The sequence below is a fragment of the Mirounga leonina genome, unplaced genomic scaffold, assembly GCF_011800145.1.
Source record: "Mirounga leonina isolate KUSES-001 unplaced genomic scaffold, KU_Mleo_1.0 Mir_91, whole genome shotgun sequence".
NCBI classification, from domain to species: Eukaryota; Metazoa; Chordata; class Mammalia; order Carnivora; family Phocidae; genus Mirounga; species Mirounga leonina.
This window is the reverse complement of record NW_023270839.1, coordinates 30796727-30810387: the sequence shown is the minus strand read 5'-3', so window position 1 is coordinate 30810387 and position 13661 is coordinate 30796727. Positions and strand designations below refer to the sequence as shown.

Genomic DNA, 13661 nt, shown 5'->3' with positions numbered 1-13661 from the left:
ACATTTTAAAGGAGTAATATATAAAATTATCATTTTAGGAAGATCACTGTCAAGTGGGGAGGTTGAGATACAATGGCAGCTTTTAGAGTCAGTGTGTCTAGGGTGGGGCTCAGAAATCTACTTTTTAAAAATTTTGCTTTAATTGCAGTGCACCCAACTTTTTGAGAATTGCTGACTTAAAAGGATTCTTTAGTAGGGCTGTGAATTTTACTTACTCAAACTGTTTCTCTGGTGTTGTGGCTGGTAGTCTTTTTCTCATGTGGGGTAGATGTGAAACTTGTTCTTCCTTCAAGTTGAGTAAACAAAGAATTAAACTGGGGCCTAATTTAAGTGGGCTCCTTGATTTGAAAAACTCAAATATGCTAAAGTTGTTCCAATTTAACAATGTGTATAACTTTATTTTGAAATGTTGTCTTTGTTAATTTCATCACCTGAGCTATTAGATTACTTTGTTACAAAACAAATGCTAGGAACTGTTTAAAAGAACTGTTTAATGGAAGTTACCAAGAGAAGGGTAGGAGATATACATTAAATATCTCTGATTGGGTTTGGTAACCCACAAATTTTGGAAGGTTATTAATAAAATAAAGCACTGGTAAGTCTCTGGTGAGATGGAGCAGCAGTGAGAATGTGAGCTTATAGAGGAGGTTAGAATCTTTCACATGATGAAAAAGTATGCTTTTAGACTTCAGCCAGTTTTCTTTATCCTACTTATTGTTCCATATAGAATGGTTTTTCCAACTACCCAGTCACTTAAACCAGAAACCTAGGAGTTATCCTACCAACACTCTCTTCCTCCTCTATATTTGGTTATTCAGTCCTTTAAAAAACAATCTTTCATGTCTTCTACAATCTTTTCACCCCTTCCCTTCTCCTTTGTTCCCTCCCACTCATCAGTCCTGGTTAAACGTAGGTGCTCCGCTTCTCTGGGGAGTATTGTGGTGATGGCTTGTATCCCTCATGTCTAGGGCTCTTTAATTGTTTCCTCATCTTAATATATGCACTTTTAAAGATTCATATCTGATTTTCTTTTAATATTCTACTCATACTAGATTAATTGCCTTGCTTAGAACTTTCATATTTAATTTTTTCTCCCTTTGTTTTTGCTCTGTAATGCTTTTTCTGTTCTTTTGGGGAATCCTTCCAGTGCCTTTTTTTTTTTTTAAGATTTTATTTTACTTATTTGACAGAGAGAGCAAGAGAGCACAGGAGAGGGAACAGGAGAGGGAGAGGGATCATTTTTTTTTTTTTTAATTTTATTATGTTATGTTAGTCACCATACAATACATCATTGGTTTTTGATGTGGTGATCCACGACCCATTGTTTTTGTATAACACCCAGTGCTCCATGCAGTACATGCCCTCCTTAATACCCATCACCGGGCTAACCAATCCACCCTCCCCCCTCCCCTCTAAAAGCCTGTTTGTTTCTCAGAGTCCATAGTCTCTCATGGTTCATCTCTCCCTCTAATGCCCCCACCCCCATTTTTCCCTTCCTTCTCCTAACGTCCTCCATGCTATTCCTAATGTTCCACAAATAAGTGAAACCATATGATAATTGACTTTCTCTGCTTGACTTATTTTACTTAGCATAATCTCCTCCAGTCCCATCCATGTTGAGGTAAAAGTTGGGTATTCATCTTTTCTGATGGCTGAGTAATATTCCACTGTATATATGGACCACGTCTTCTTTATCCATTCATCTGTTGAAGGGCATCTCGGCTCTTTCCACAGTTTGGCTATTGCGGACATTGCTGCTATGAACATTGGGGTGCATATGGCCCTTCTTTTCACTACATCTGTGTCTTTGGGGTAAATACCCAGTAGTGCAATTGCTGGGTCATAGGGTAGCTCAATTTTTAAATTTTTGAGGAACCTCCACACTGTTTTCCAAAGTGGCTGTACCAACTTGCATTCCCACCAACAGTGTAAGAGGGTTCCCCTTTCTCCACAACCTCTCCAACATTTGTTGTTTCTTTCCCTGTCCATTTTTGCCATTCTAACTGGTGTAAGGTGGTATCTCAATGTGGTTTTGATTTGGATTTCCCTGATGGCTAATGATGATGAACATTTTTTCATGTGTCTGTTAGCCATTTGTATGTCTTCTTCAGAGAAGTGTCTTTTCATATCTTCTGCCCACTTTTTGACTTGATTATTTGTTTTTTGGGTGTTGAGTTTGAGAAGTTCTTTATAGATCTTGGATACCAGCCCTTTATCTGTAGTGTCATTTGCAAATATCTTCTCCCATTCTGTGGGTTGCCTCTTTGTTTTGTTGACTGTTTCCTTTGCTGTGCAGAAGCTTTTTATCTTGATGAAGTCCCAAAAGTTCATTTTTGCTTTTGTTTCACTAGCTTTTGGAGATGTATCTTGAAAGAAGTTGCTGTGGGCGATGTCAAAGAGGTTACTGCCTATGTTCTCCTCTAGGATTTTGATGGATTCCTGTCTCACATTGAGGTCTTTCATCCACTTTGAGTTTATCTTTGTGAATGGTGTTAGAGAATGGTCGAGTTTCATTCTTCTGCATGTGGCTGTCCAATTTTCCCAGCACCATTTATTGAAGAGACTGTCTTTTTTCCATTGCATGTTTTTTCCTGCTTTGTCAAAGATTATTTGACCACAGAGTTGAGGGTCCATATCTGGGTTGTCTATTCTGTTCCATTGGTCTATATCTGTTTTTGTGCCAGTACCATGCCGTCTTGGTGATCACAGCTTTGTAATATAGCTTGAAATCGGGCAACGTGATGCCCCCAGCTTTGTTTTTCTTTTTCAACATCTCCTTGGTGATTCGGGGTCTTTTCTGATTCCATACAAATTTTAGGATTGTTTGTTCCAGCACTTTGAAAAATGTCATTGGAATTTTGATCGGGATGGCATTGAAGGTATAGATTGCTCTGGGTAGCATAGACATTTTAACAATGTTTATTCTTCCGATCCATGAGCATGGAATATTTTTCCATCTTTTTGTGTCTTCTTCAATTTCTTTCATGAGTGTTTTGTAGTTCCTAGAGTATAGATCCTTTACCTCTTTGGTTAGGTTTATTCCGAGGTATCTTACGGTTTTTGGTGCTATTGTAAATGGAATCGTTTCTCTAATTTCTCTTTCTACAGTTGTGTTGTTAGTGTATAAGAAAGCAACTGATTTCTGTGCATTGATTTTGTATCCTGCCACATTACTGAATTGCTGTGTGAGTTCTAGTAATTTGGGGGTGGAGTCTTGGGTTTTCTGCATAAAGTATCATGTCATCTGCGAAAAGAGAGTTTGACTTCTTCTTTGCCAATTTGAATACCTTTTATTTCTTTTTGTTGTCTGATTGCTGTTGCTAGGACTTCTAGTACTATGTTGAACAATAGTGGCGAGAGTGGGCATCCTTGACGTGTTCCTGATCTTAAGGGAAAGGCTCTCAGCTTTTCCCCATTGAGGATGATATTCGCTGTGGGTTTTTCATAGATGGATTTTGTGAACTTGAGGAATGTTCCCTCTATCCCTATACTCTGAAGAGTTTTGATCAGGAAAGGATGCTGTATTTTGTCAAATGCTTTTTCTGCATCAATTGAGAGAAGCATATGGTTCTTCTCCCTCCTCTTATTAATGTGTTCTATCACATTGATTGATTTGCGAATGTTGAACCACCCTTGCATCCTGGGGATAAATCCCACTTGGTCTTGTTTTTTTTTTTTTTTTAAATGGGGAAACAGTACTTTTTGTGTTCTCTCTTTTTAAAGTTTGGCAACTAATTCAGGTAAAAAAAGTGCTCTCTTGCATGTCTTAAACATTGCAACCTCTTTTATAAAGGCTTTTTTGGCCATTCTCCTTTCCTCCTGCTCAGTCTTTGTGTAGTCTCTTATGTTAACCCATAATTTTCAGTATGTTATAAAAGACTTGAAGTACAAATAGTAACATATCAAAAGGTTTTTTTAAACTCATAAAAACTGGTTCAATGAGGAATTGGGAGTTATATAGTTAACTTAATAAGGAATGCTGAAATAAAATTACTGAGGCATAAAAACTGGTTAATACCCTCCCTACAGGATATGCAGACTATAGCCTTTGGGGTAATCTACTGGAAAGAAGGCATTGCACTGTAATAGTTTACTTTTAAATTTATAGTTATAAACTGCATGGGCCCTAATCAGTTATAAGTACTAAATCAAGTAATTGAGTGACTTCAGGTGAACTTATTGGAAAATGCTCTAGCATGACAGTAAAAGTCATACAATCATCTTTATATCTTTTTTTAGATTTTGAATAATTTGTTTGAAAACATGCTAATTTTTATATCGTTAGTGACCAAGCATCTTCTCATTTTAATTATTATTTTTAAGGGGGGAGTAGGGGCGAAGGAGAGAAAGAATCTTAAGCAGGCTCCATGCCCAGCATGGAGCCCAATGTGGGGCTCGATCTCATGACCCTGAGATCGTGACTGGAGCCAAAATCAAGAGCCTGATGTTTAACCGACAGCCACCCAGGTGCCCCAGCATCTTCTCCTTTTAAAACGTTAATTTTTCTGGAATCACTAATGGAAGATTTAGACCAATATTTTTTGCCTTGTTCTAATTTGAACACTGGTTCCATATTGTCTGCAGTAGAACTTTCTGTTAGAACACCAACCATCAAGTTGGATTTATGTGTTCTCAGTGTATGTACAATAATAGAAGCATTTATAGGACTTAAATGTATAGAACAAAGCCAGTAAGATACCATTTAAAGATTTTATTTATTTATTTGAGAGAGAGAATGAGAGACAGAGAGCACGAGAGGGAAGAGGGCAGAGGGGGAAGCAGACCCCCTGCCGAGCAGGGAGCCCGATGCGGGACTCGATCCCGGGACTCCAGGATCATGACCTGAGCCGAAGGCAGTCGCTTAACCAACTGAGCCACCCAGGTGCCCCAAGATACCATTTAATTAGCTTGGTTTTGAAGTTTAAATAGGAGTTTCAGATACAAAGGGGATAACAAACCAGGTAGAGTGACCAGTAGTATATGTGCTGGTTTAGGACTTAAGTTTAGGTTATTGTCAATGACCACAAGTTTCTAACCATCTCTGGTCTTCTTCCCCCTATTTTAATTCAGGTGAAGTATTTATTGCTGACACCGTTATTTTCATAAAAACTGTGATCATGTTTCTTCCCTGCTTGAAAAATCTCAATTGCTTCATGTTGCCAACACAGTAGACTTCATTTTGCTTGGCCCAGGAGCTCTTCCATTCCCCTATTTCGTCTCTCAACCCTTGATTTATCCACACAGTCAAATTGGCTTCTCCTTTCCCTTCAGTTCTGCTTGGCCATATCCTACATTTTCTTTCAGACTCAGCTTTATTCCTACAGTATGACTGTCTGTACTATTCTAGCTCAGGAGGATGTCTTAAAAGTTTGGTTGTGTTTGTTCGTACAGGTATGCAGTTATATGTCCTACATGATAAATCTATGGGTGGGTTGTCTCAGTTTCTACCTGGAAGGTAGGCAGTAAGCTATGTTTCATACTTGGGCACATATAGTGCTTCCTGTAGAATTTTTTAAAAATGTACCCAACATGACAACATGTTTTTGTATTTGTAGACCTGAAAAATGTCTGAAAATTCCAGTGACAGTGATTCATCTTGTGGCTGGACTGTCATCAATCATGAGGTATGCTATTTAATACTTTTTTTTTTTAAGATTTTATTTATTTATTTGACAGAGAAAATCACAGCGAGAGAGGGAACACAAGCAGGGGGAGTGGGAGAGGGAGAAGCAGGCTTCCCGCCGAGCAGGAAGCCCGATGCAGGGCTCGATCCCAGGACCCTGGGATCATGACCTGAGCCGAAGGCAGATGCTTAACGACTGAGCCACCCAGGAGAGCCCCTATTTAATACTTTCTATAAGGACATTTGTAATACTACAGTGTATCACCTGGGTTTTTTGAAGGCCAGTATTTTTCTACATTGAAGCCTGAGGTTCCACTGTCTATAGCTTGGACATTTCCCACCCACATTAAACTTTACTGCTGAAAACTCTTCATGAGCCAGTGTCTTCTGCATTATTGTACGTTGCTTTTCTTGGCTCTGAGACATTAGGCAAATTATTTATTGAGGGTTTATTTTTGTTTAGGCCCTGCACTTTTACCTACATTCTCATAGAATTTTAAACAACCTCTGTGGTATAGATTGTTTTCATTCTCATTTCGTAGTTGAGAAAACTAGAGCTTAGAGAAATTAAGTAATTTGGCCAAGATTATGTAACTAGAAAATATCAGAGCCTGCATTTAAACAGACCAGAAAGGAACATGGGGAACATGTGTTCTACTTTGGATATATTATGCTACCTTATGTTACTGACAGAACTTGATTGAAAAAGGACTCTGGCTAGAAGGATTTCAAAAGAGTTTTATTAAAGAAGTATGATGTTACATGACTAGTATATAATAAGCATTAATTTATTTTCCACACTGGTAATATATGTTCATTGTAGAAAAATCATAAAAATACTGATGAGTAGAAGTAATAAGTTAAAAATCATCTATATCTATTTAAAGTTTCAGTGGATTTATCTATAGTTTTCCTATTTGTTTTTAGGATTTCTTAAGCCTTGACTTGTTTTCCTTGATTAATACAAATTTTAAGTGGTAATTTTTTAGAATTACTTTGATAATTTAAGATTTAGACAGTTGGTTACTCATGTCTTCTTAAAATCAACATTAGCTAAAAAGCGATTTTTTTTCTGCAATAAAATTTGAAAATTTAATAGCAGCTGTACCAATTGAGATTGGGGTGGTTTCTTTTTTCTTTTTTTAATAAGTGATTTTTCTATTTTTAACCTGTTTTCTACAAAGCGTAGCTCAACTCCCATAGCAATAACCTCTCCTTCAAGGATAATTAACAGTATAGGAGCAAGGAAGCTGTGGGAGTCTACTTGTGATTCTGCACCGTGAAGCAAGACAGGAAACCTCTCTGGCACTTAGCCAAGTATGTCATTAGAGTATTTGGTATTAGAGATATCTTGTCACAGAGTAGATCATATTTGTGTTTTTATCCCTCTTCCTTCCATATCTAGTTTTCAGGTTCTACTGCTAATGTCTCTTATATGTGTTCCCTTTTCCTTTCTCGTTGCCACCATTCTGTTTTAGGCCAGCATTGGCCTCCTCTGTAGTCCCCAATTCAGCCCTAACCTTGCCTATTTCTGTGATTTTCCTGCCACTTTAGGCAACCCCAGAGTCTTAACATTCAGAGTTCTCTTTAGGATTCAACTGAAAACCTACTCCTTTGATGAATTCTTTTAATTTTTGCTGTTTCGAGTTATATTCATTAGGAGAACTTAGACCTTTTGATTACATGGATCAGTAAACTACAGAAAACATTGGGAGAGGGGCATGGGGACAAGCAGAAGGAGCTTAGTGGCTAACTTTATTTTGCTAATGAAGATATGTGGAGAAAAAACTGTAAGATCCACTGTTTTATTACACAGAAGACAGTCTGACATCAAAGTAGGAAGGACAACCTTGGAAGAATAAAGAATAAAGAATACTCTAGGGGTGCCTGGGTGGCTCAGCCATTAAGCGTCTGCCTTCGGCTCAGGTCATGATCTCAGGGTCCTGGGATCGAGCCCCGCATCGGGCTCCCTGCTCGGCAGGGAGTCTGCCGCTCCCGCTCCCTCTGCTACTCTCTCTCTCTGTCAAGTAAATAAATAAAATATTAAAAAAAAAAAAAAAAGAATACTCTATAAAGTTTTATAGGGAAAGTTTACTCCATTAATCCTATAGGTTCATTTTAATCCTTGCCCTTAGACTTTATTTCTACATTGTCATAGTAAATAGTTATTCGCATGTGGAAATTTCTCTGAATAGGCTGTAAATTTGAATTTTGGATCTGAATTTTTTGTACCTCATAACACATAGTGGAGTGCCTTGCATAGTACTTTCATAAATGTTGAGTAGAAGTAAAATAATAGAAATAGCCAAAGTTTAGTTTAAAAACTTACCCTCTGGCATCAAATTTATTGCTTGGGCTTATAAAATAGAGTAGAGCATTTGACTTTTGGCTTACTTCTCTTAGAATCCAAGCCTGCAATTCCATTCTGCCATTTCACTGCCATAGGCCTTTATTGACTAAATTGAATAAAAGGTAGTCAGATTAGATACTGTTCCCTTTGGAGAATGGCAGCATCTAGGACTTTTGACTGGTGGAAGTATCTACACGTAGTCATATCCAGCTTTGAGCAGCTGATAGATATATAACTGATTACTGCTTTTTCTGTAGGGGTCTGATATAGAGATGGTGAATTCTGAACATGGTACAGCCAGAGACAGCTGTGAGCTCGCTCCAGAATGTACATCTTTAGAGCAAGAGGAGCAACAAGTATTGCAGTCAGAGCAGGGAGGTAAGATACTAAAAAGAGTCTGATTTTTTTTTAATAATAGGATATGTGAACGACAGTATGAATCTTGCCTTTTTTCTAGGTGGGCAGCCTTTCTAGCTAATCTAAATGATCAGGTCACTGAATGACTAGAATATTAGTGTGGATTAGGTAGTGTTACCAACCTGCCCAGGGGTTTGCTTATTTGCAGCTGTAGTATATATTTGGGCCTCCGTATAACTCTTTCATACCATAAGTGTAACCAGTAACTAGATATTACTAATCTTGATTAAGGCTAGTGATGTACAAAATAATTAATCATAAGGGATTTACTAAACTCAGATTCTCTAGTTATCATCACGCTTCAAATTACTTTTGGTTAGAGGTGGTAAAAGGCTTTTAACTGCTGTACTCTTCATTTTTAAATTACCTCTTAAACTTTTTTAAAAACCGCATTGAAATGTAAACAGAATATTTCCTCAGGAGAATAAAGTGGATGTGTCATGGCTAGAAATACGATAGATTATACCTGTTAATCTTGTTTTCAGCCTATGTATTGATTATTCTCGTTTGAACAGTGATTCTCATCTTTGATCGGTCAGAGATCTCCTTGAGAATCTGAAAGCTGTGGATGATTTCTCCCAAGAAATGCACATACTCACATATGTAAAATTACTTCCACACTTCCTTGGGAGTCCTTGGACCCAAGTCCATCTTTGTTAAAGAGTCTTAATTTCAGATTAATATGCTGTTAGGGGCTTTGTAACACGTACAAATGGGGTAGTTTTTCTTTTTTTTTTTCTTCTGTTTTTTTGGAGGGGCTCAATTATATGAGAAAAATACACATTCATGACAGGAAAAATGATGAGCAAAAAAAATTTTAAGTCACCTTTAGTTCTTTTTACCTGGCAGTAACTGCTATTAGCATTTGGTGTGTGCTCTTTGCTATGCATAAAATTTATGTTTATCATATTGTTTTAATATTTTTAATTTCAATTTTATAGCATTTTTCATTAAAAATATAATTTTATGACCTCTAGTTTTTTTGTACATTTTTTTCTTTGAGGAGTTTCTTATAAAATATATCTGCTATAGTGATATTTTCTTGTTTTTCTGTGTTCTTTTGAATCCTTGTTTTATATAGTCCTTTTTATTGCAAAGAATTCATAATTTGAAGCTATAGTTTTGATTCTTGTGTTACTAGTCATTAGAATAGTGCTACTTTTAGAAATTCAGGAAATGTACCATCAGATGTCTGAAAATTGGTTTTCCATATTAACAGGTTTTTACAGACACCCTGGATTCAGGACTTTCGTATTGTAAAGTAGAGATTATGTTTACTTAGAGATTTATATATTTTTTTTTAGTAGATACTAAATGAATTCAGTATCTGAAATTATCCTCTGACAATTTCAAATAATTATATTTGAAATATGGAGATCTTTTTAGCAACGGTTTGCAGTTTCAGTTAAGAGAAATATTTTCCTAGGAGTATTTTTATCTATTGCTATCTCTACTGAAGGAATGAATTATTTCAGTAAAGAAAGTGTTATATAAAATAATTAAAAAAAAAGACATTTTGGATTATGTTGAAAATACTATATATAAATCAATTACCAGAGAACTTTTTAGCAGTGGTAGTGTATGTGACATTTAATTAAATCCACTTTAAAAAATTAGGACTAGATTTTATGTACTCAGATTTTAATCTGTGTGGACTACAAAAACTCAGTTGAGTGTAATTGATTGACTTGATCTTTGCTTTATATCAGAGAGTAGCCAGAATGACACAGTGTTAATGGGAGAAACTGCTTATCCAGCTTTGGAGGAAACGAAGTCAGCCCTTGAGGTAAACTTGTGTTGTACTCTGTGCATATACGATAAGGAATATTCCTTAGTGAATACTAAGGAATAATTAAAGCTTCCATTTCTAGTTGTGCATTTTTTTTCTCTTTGAATTATAAACAACTTTTATTAAAAATTTTGATTCCACAGATTGGTCACTTTTATGATTAGAGTTAGTGTCTGTCTTACAAACTCTTAAGTGAGATGTCTTTTAATTTACCAAAGTAATTACAAAAGTAATTTCTATTCATTTACTCTCTAATAAAATTTTTTTGGGGAAATAGATTGCATTCTTGAATTATATTGAGAAATTATTAGGGTTTATCTAAAAAGGAAGATTCGTTTTTAAATTTGAGAACAAACTAAATCTTCTTTTTTGATGTTTTACTTGACTTTTGGATAAAACTAGATTAGGTGATTTTTACATGGCATAGCTATCGAAGTTTATTACTTACATAACCAGAGAAATTTGTAATCAGTCTTATGGGCTTCCTGACTACAGAGTTAGGCTCAAATAAACCCGTGGAATTAGTGAGAAATGAATCCTCTCTTTTTCTGTTGTCCTTGGTTTTTAAAGGTGAGTTTGTCAGCTTTTGTAGCCTACAATGATTAGGCACATTGATCTAATGCCTACAAGGATTAGTTTGATCTAATTCTGAGAGAATCGCCAAGGGGTTTGATGGTGTTTTCAAACTAAAAGATGAGCCTGCTGTTGTAATCTTTGTCTTTTGGGCAGGACTCCTCTATCTTTTATTTTAAGCCGAAATTACCATACTACTTAAGTACTGTTGTATACTTTGAGCTAAATAGAAAATACAAGGCTCTTAAATAATTGTTAAATTTACTGTCTTTAAAATTATTCCTCAGAGAGAAGAAAAGTCATCTGAAGACAATGTCTATTTTGGGACTGTCAGTGATGATTCTGATATTGTTACCCTTGAGCCACCTAAGTTAGAAGAAATTGGAAATCCAGAAGCTCTAATTGTTGAAGAAGCACAGAGTCCAGAAGACTTTAACATGGGCTCTTCTTCCAGCAGCCAATATACATTCTGTCAGCCAGAAACTGGTAAGAGCTGTGTAAAGAATACACTGATAGAGACTCAAGGTCTCCTATGACCACGTTTTATAAAATGGCCAAGTTTTAAATATATTTGAGATTTTTTGTAAAATCTACTGTTCTATCTAGTGTTTTCTTAGATTGTAGGTCCTAGAGCAGAATTGCTATAACAATAAATACCATCTTTTATTAAGTAAACAATGAAAAAGTATCTTCAAGGAGCTTTGTTATTACCTGAAACAGTCTGAAATGCATTTGATATATTTTAGATATTTAAGGGTGGAAGATTGAGCCATTATAACTAAAAGCAGGAGAAAGTTAAGATTTCTACTTAAAATGGTACAAATTTTATATTCTAGAAATTGTGAAAGAAGCTTCTTATTGAAGTCTGTTAGATCCTTTCAACTGTTGGGGCACCTGGGTGGCTCAGTTGGTTGAGCGACTGCCTTCGGCTCAGGTCATGATCCTGGAGTCCCGGGATTGAGTCCCTCATTGGGCTCCCTGCTCAGCAGGGAGTCTGCTTCTCCCTCTGACCCTCCTCCCTCTCATGCTCTCTGTCTCTCATTCTCTCTCGCGCAAATAAATAAAAATCTTAAAAAAAAAAAAAGATCCTTTCAACTATTAATCATTTAACAAACATTTATTGAATGCTACTTATGTGCTAAACAGAGTTCAAAGAGCTGGCAGTACGTCAGTATCCCAAAGCCCCTGACCTTTGTATCTTTCATTTTAGATTGAGTTATGAAAGTGTGTCTATTTTAAGTCATGTTATTAACGCACTTAATGCCTACTGTTCAGACAGTGATTTGGAGGTTAAAATGTGAGTTCCTGAGATAATTCCTTTCTATATTTCTTTGACTCAGCTTGAGGGATGTATATAACATCTTTCAAGGTGGACATAAATATTTACACACAAAGTTACTGGGAAATAAAAGAATCAAAACTATCATTAACTCACAGTTTTTAACCAACCCTTGTAACTCAGGGATGAATTGGGAGAAAGACAAGTTGGAACACTGCTAGTGATTCCAAAAGTTCCTAATTTGATGCAAAAATAAGGATGTGTTTATTTCAGGTCATTTTCTTAGAGTTTACCATTCTTTAATATTTACATTTGCTAGAATCAGACAATGGAATTTCTGTTATTCCACTTCATGCTAATAAAATGTCAAGTAGAGATATTTAGCTATCTCATTTAATGGCAAGTTATTTTCAATTAGTATATCAGATTTCCTATAAACAGGAGCTTAAAAACACTTTATTCAAATATTTAAATACTCATCTGGCATTCTTAGTGGTCAGACTTTGCCAGAATGGTTTACATAGTATATTTATTACGAGGACTAATGAATTGACTTAGAATCTTTTTTGTTTATCAGATTTTATTTTATTTGTTTAAATCCAGGAGTCACGCTGTATTCAAGTAGTCTTCTTTCTTTCCTTTATTTTTTTGGAAGACTATAGATGCTGGTTTAATTTGAGAATATTCATGGGCCAGAAAAAGTAGTCACATTGAAGCAGGAGTATTGCAGAAGGGTCCAAGCAGACATTTAAGAAATTGATCCTACAAACTTAATTTTTTCAGGGACTTGGACACTTCAGAGCTCATTATTCTGGTTTTTATCTCCTTTCTGAACTTGGACTTCTTGGGGATTTTACAGTTTCAGTTAAGGGAAATATTACTAGGAGTATCTTTATCCATTGCTATCTGTCCTGAAGAAATGAATTATTCAGTAAAGAAAGTGTTACATAAAATAATTTTAAAAAATTGAAAATATATAAATCAGTTGTCAAGAGTCTTCATTCTCTCTCATCTATTTTTTTGGTTTGTTAATCCCCTACTACCCATTGCCTGGGTTTTTGATTTTTCCTTTCCTTTCTTCTCTATCTCTGTAGGATTTCAAGTTTTTTCTTCTTCTAAATTAGATTCTTGTGGCAATATACTCTTTGTTCATTTAAGGAAGCTATCCACTGCCCCCGTACTGGACTCTCCCCCAAGAAAGCAAAGTTGGTAGTCGTGGAAAAGTTTGTATTGCATATGTGTTTTTTTTTTAAAGGCGTGATTGTTCAATTTTGATGGAACACAAATAACAATGTTCAGTGATAATTAAAATAAGTATTTTCAGTTCTCTTTTTCCTTTTTAATCTTTATAATAAAGCTTTATACATCTTTTTTTCCTGTTTATTCACAAAAGAAAGGTGGTGGGAGAAGCTGTGGAAGATTCCTGAATGCATAAGGGGATGGGATGATCAGCTGAAACCCCATGTTCCTAGCCAACTCGCTTTCCAAGGTGGTGTGACTAAATCCGATCAGCTTTTCTAGAGCTGAGTGTGCCGAGTCACATTTACTATTTACTTAGTGCTTTAAAGATAACTGTTGTCATCTGTGATACTCTAAACTGGTGTTCAAATTGATCTTGTAATAAAGCCGG

General features: G+C 35.9%; 1 protein-coding gene across 4 annotated transcripts in view; it reads left to right on the top strand.

Moving 5' to 3' along the window:
- The window catches only part of CCPG1 (cell cycle progression 1), a 41469-nt gene that overhangs the window by 14006 nt on the left and 13802 nt on the right, over positions 1 to 13661 (top strand). For 2 of the 4 annotated variants that reach the window (XM_034993857.1, XM_034993858.1), the window contains exons 2-6: positions 5556 to 5624; positions 8231 to 8351; positions 10100 to 10176; positions 11040 to 11238; positions 13425 to 13520. In XM_034993857.1, the coding sequence (XP_034849748.1) occupies positions 5565 to 5624; positions 8231 to 8351; positions 10100 to 10176; positions 11040 to 11238; positions 13425 to 13520 (553 nt within the window). In that variant the 5' untranslated portion in view covers positions 5556 to 5564. The remainder of the gene's footprint in view (positions 1 to 5555; positions 5625 to 8230; positions 8352 to 10099; positions 10177 to 11039; positions 11239 to 13424; positions 13521 to 13661) is intronic. The other 2 variants (XM_034993859.1, XM_034993860.1) reach the window with 1 other exon arrangement.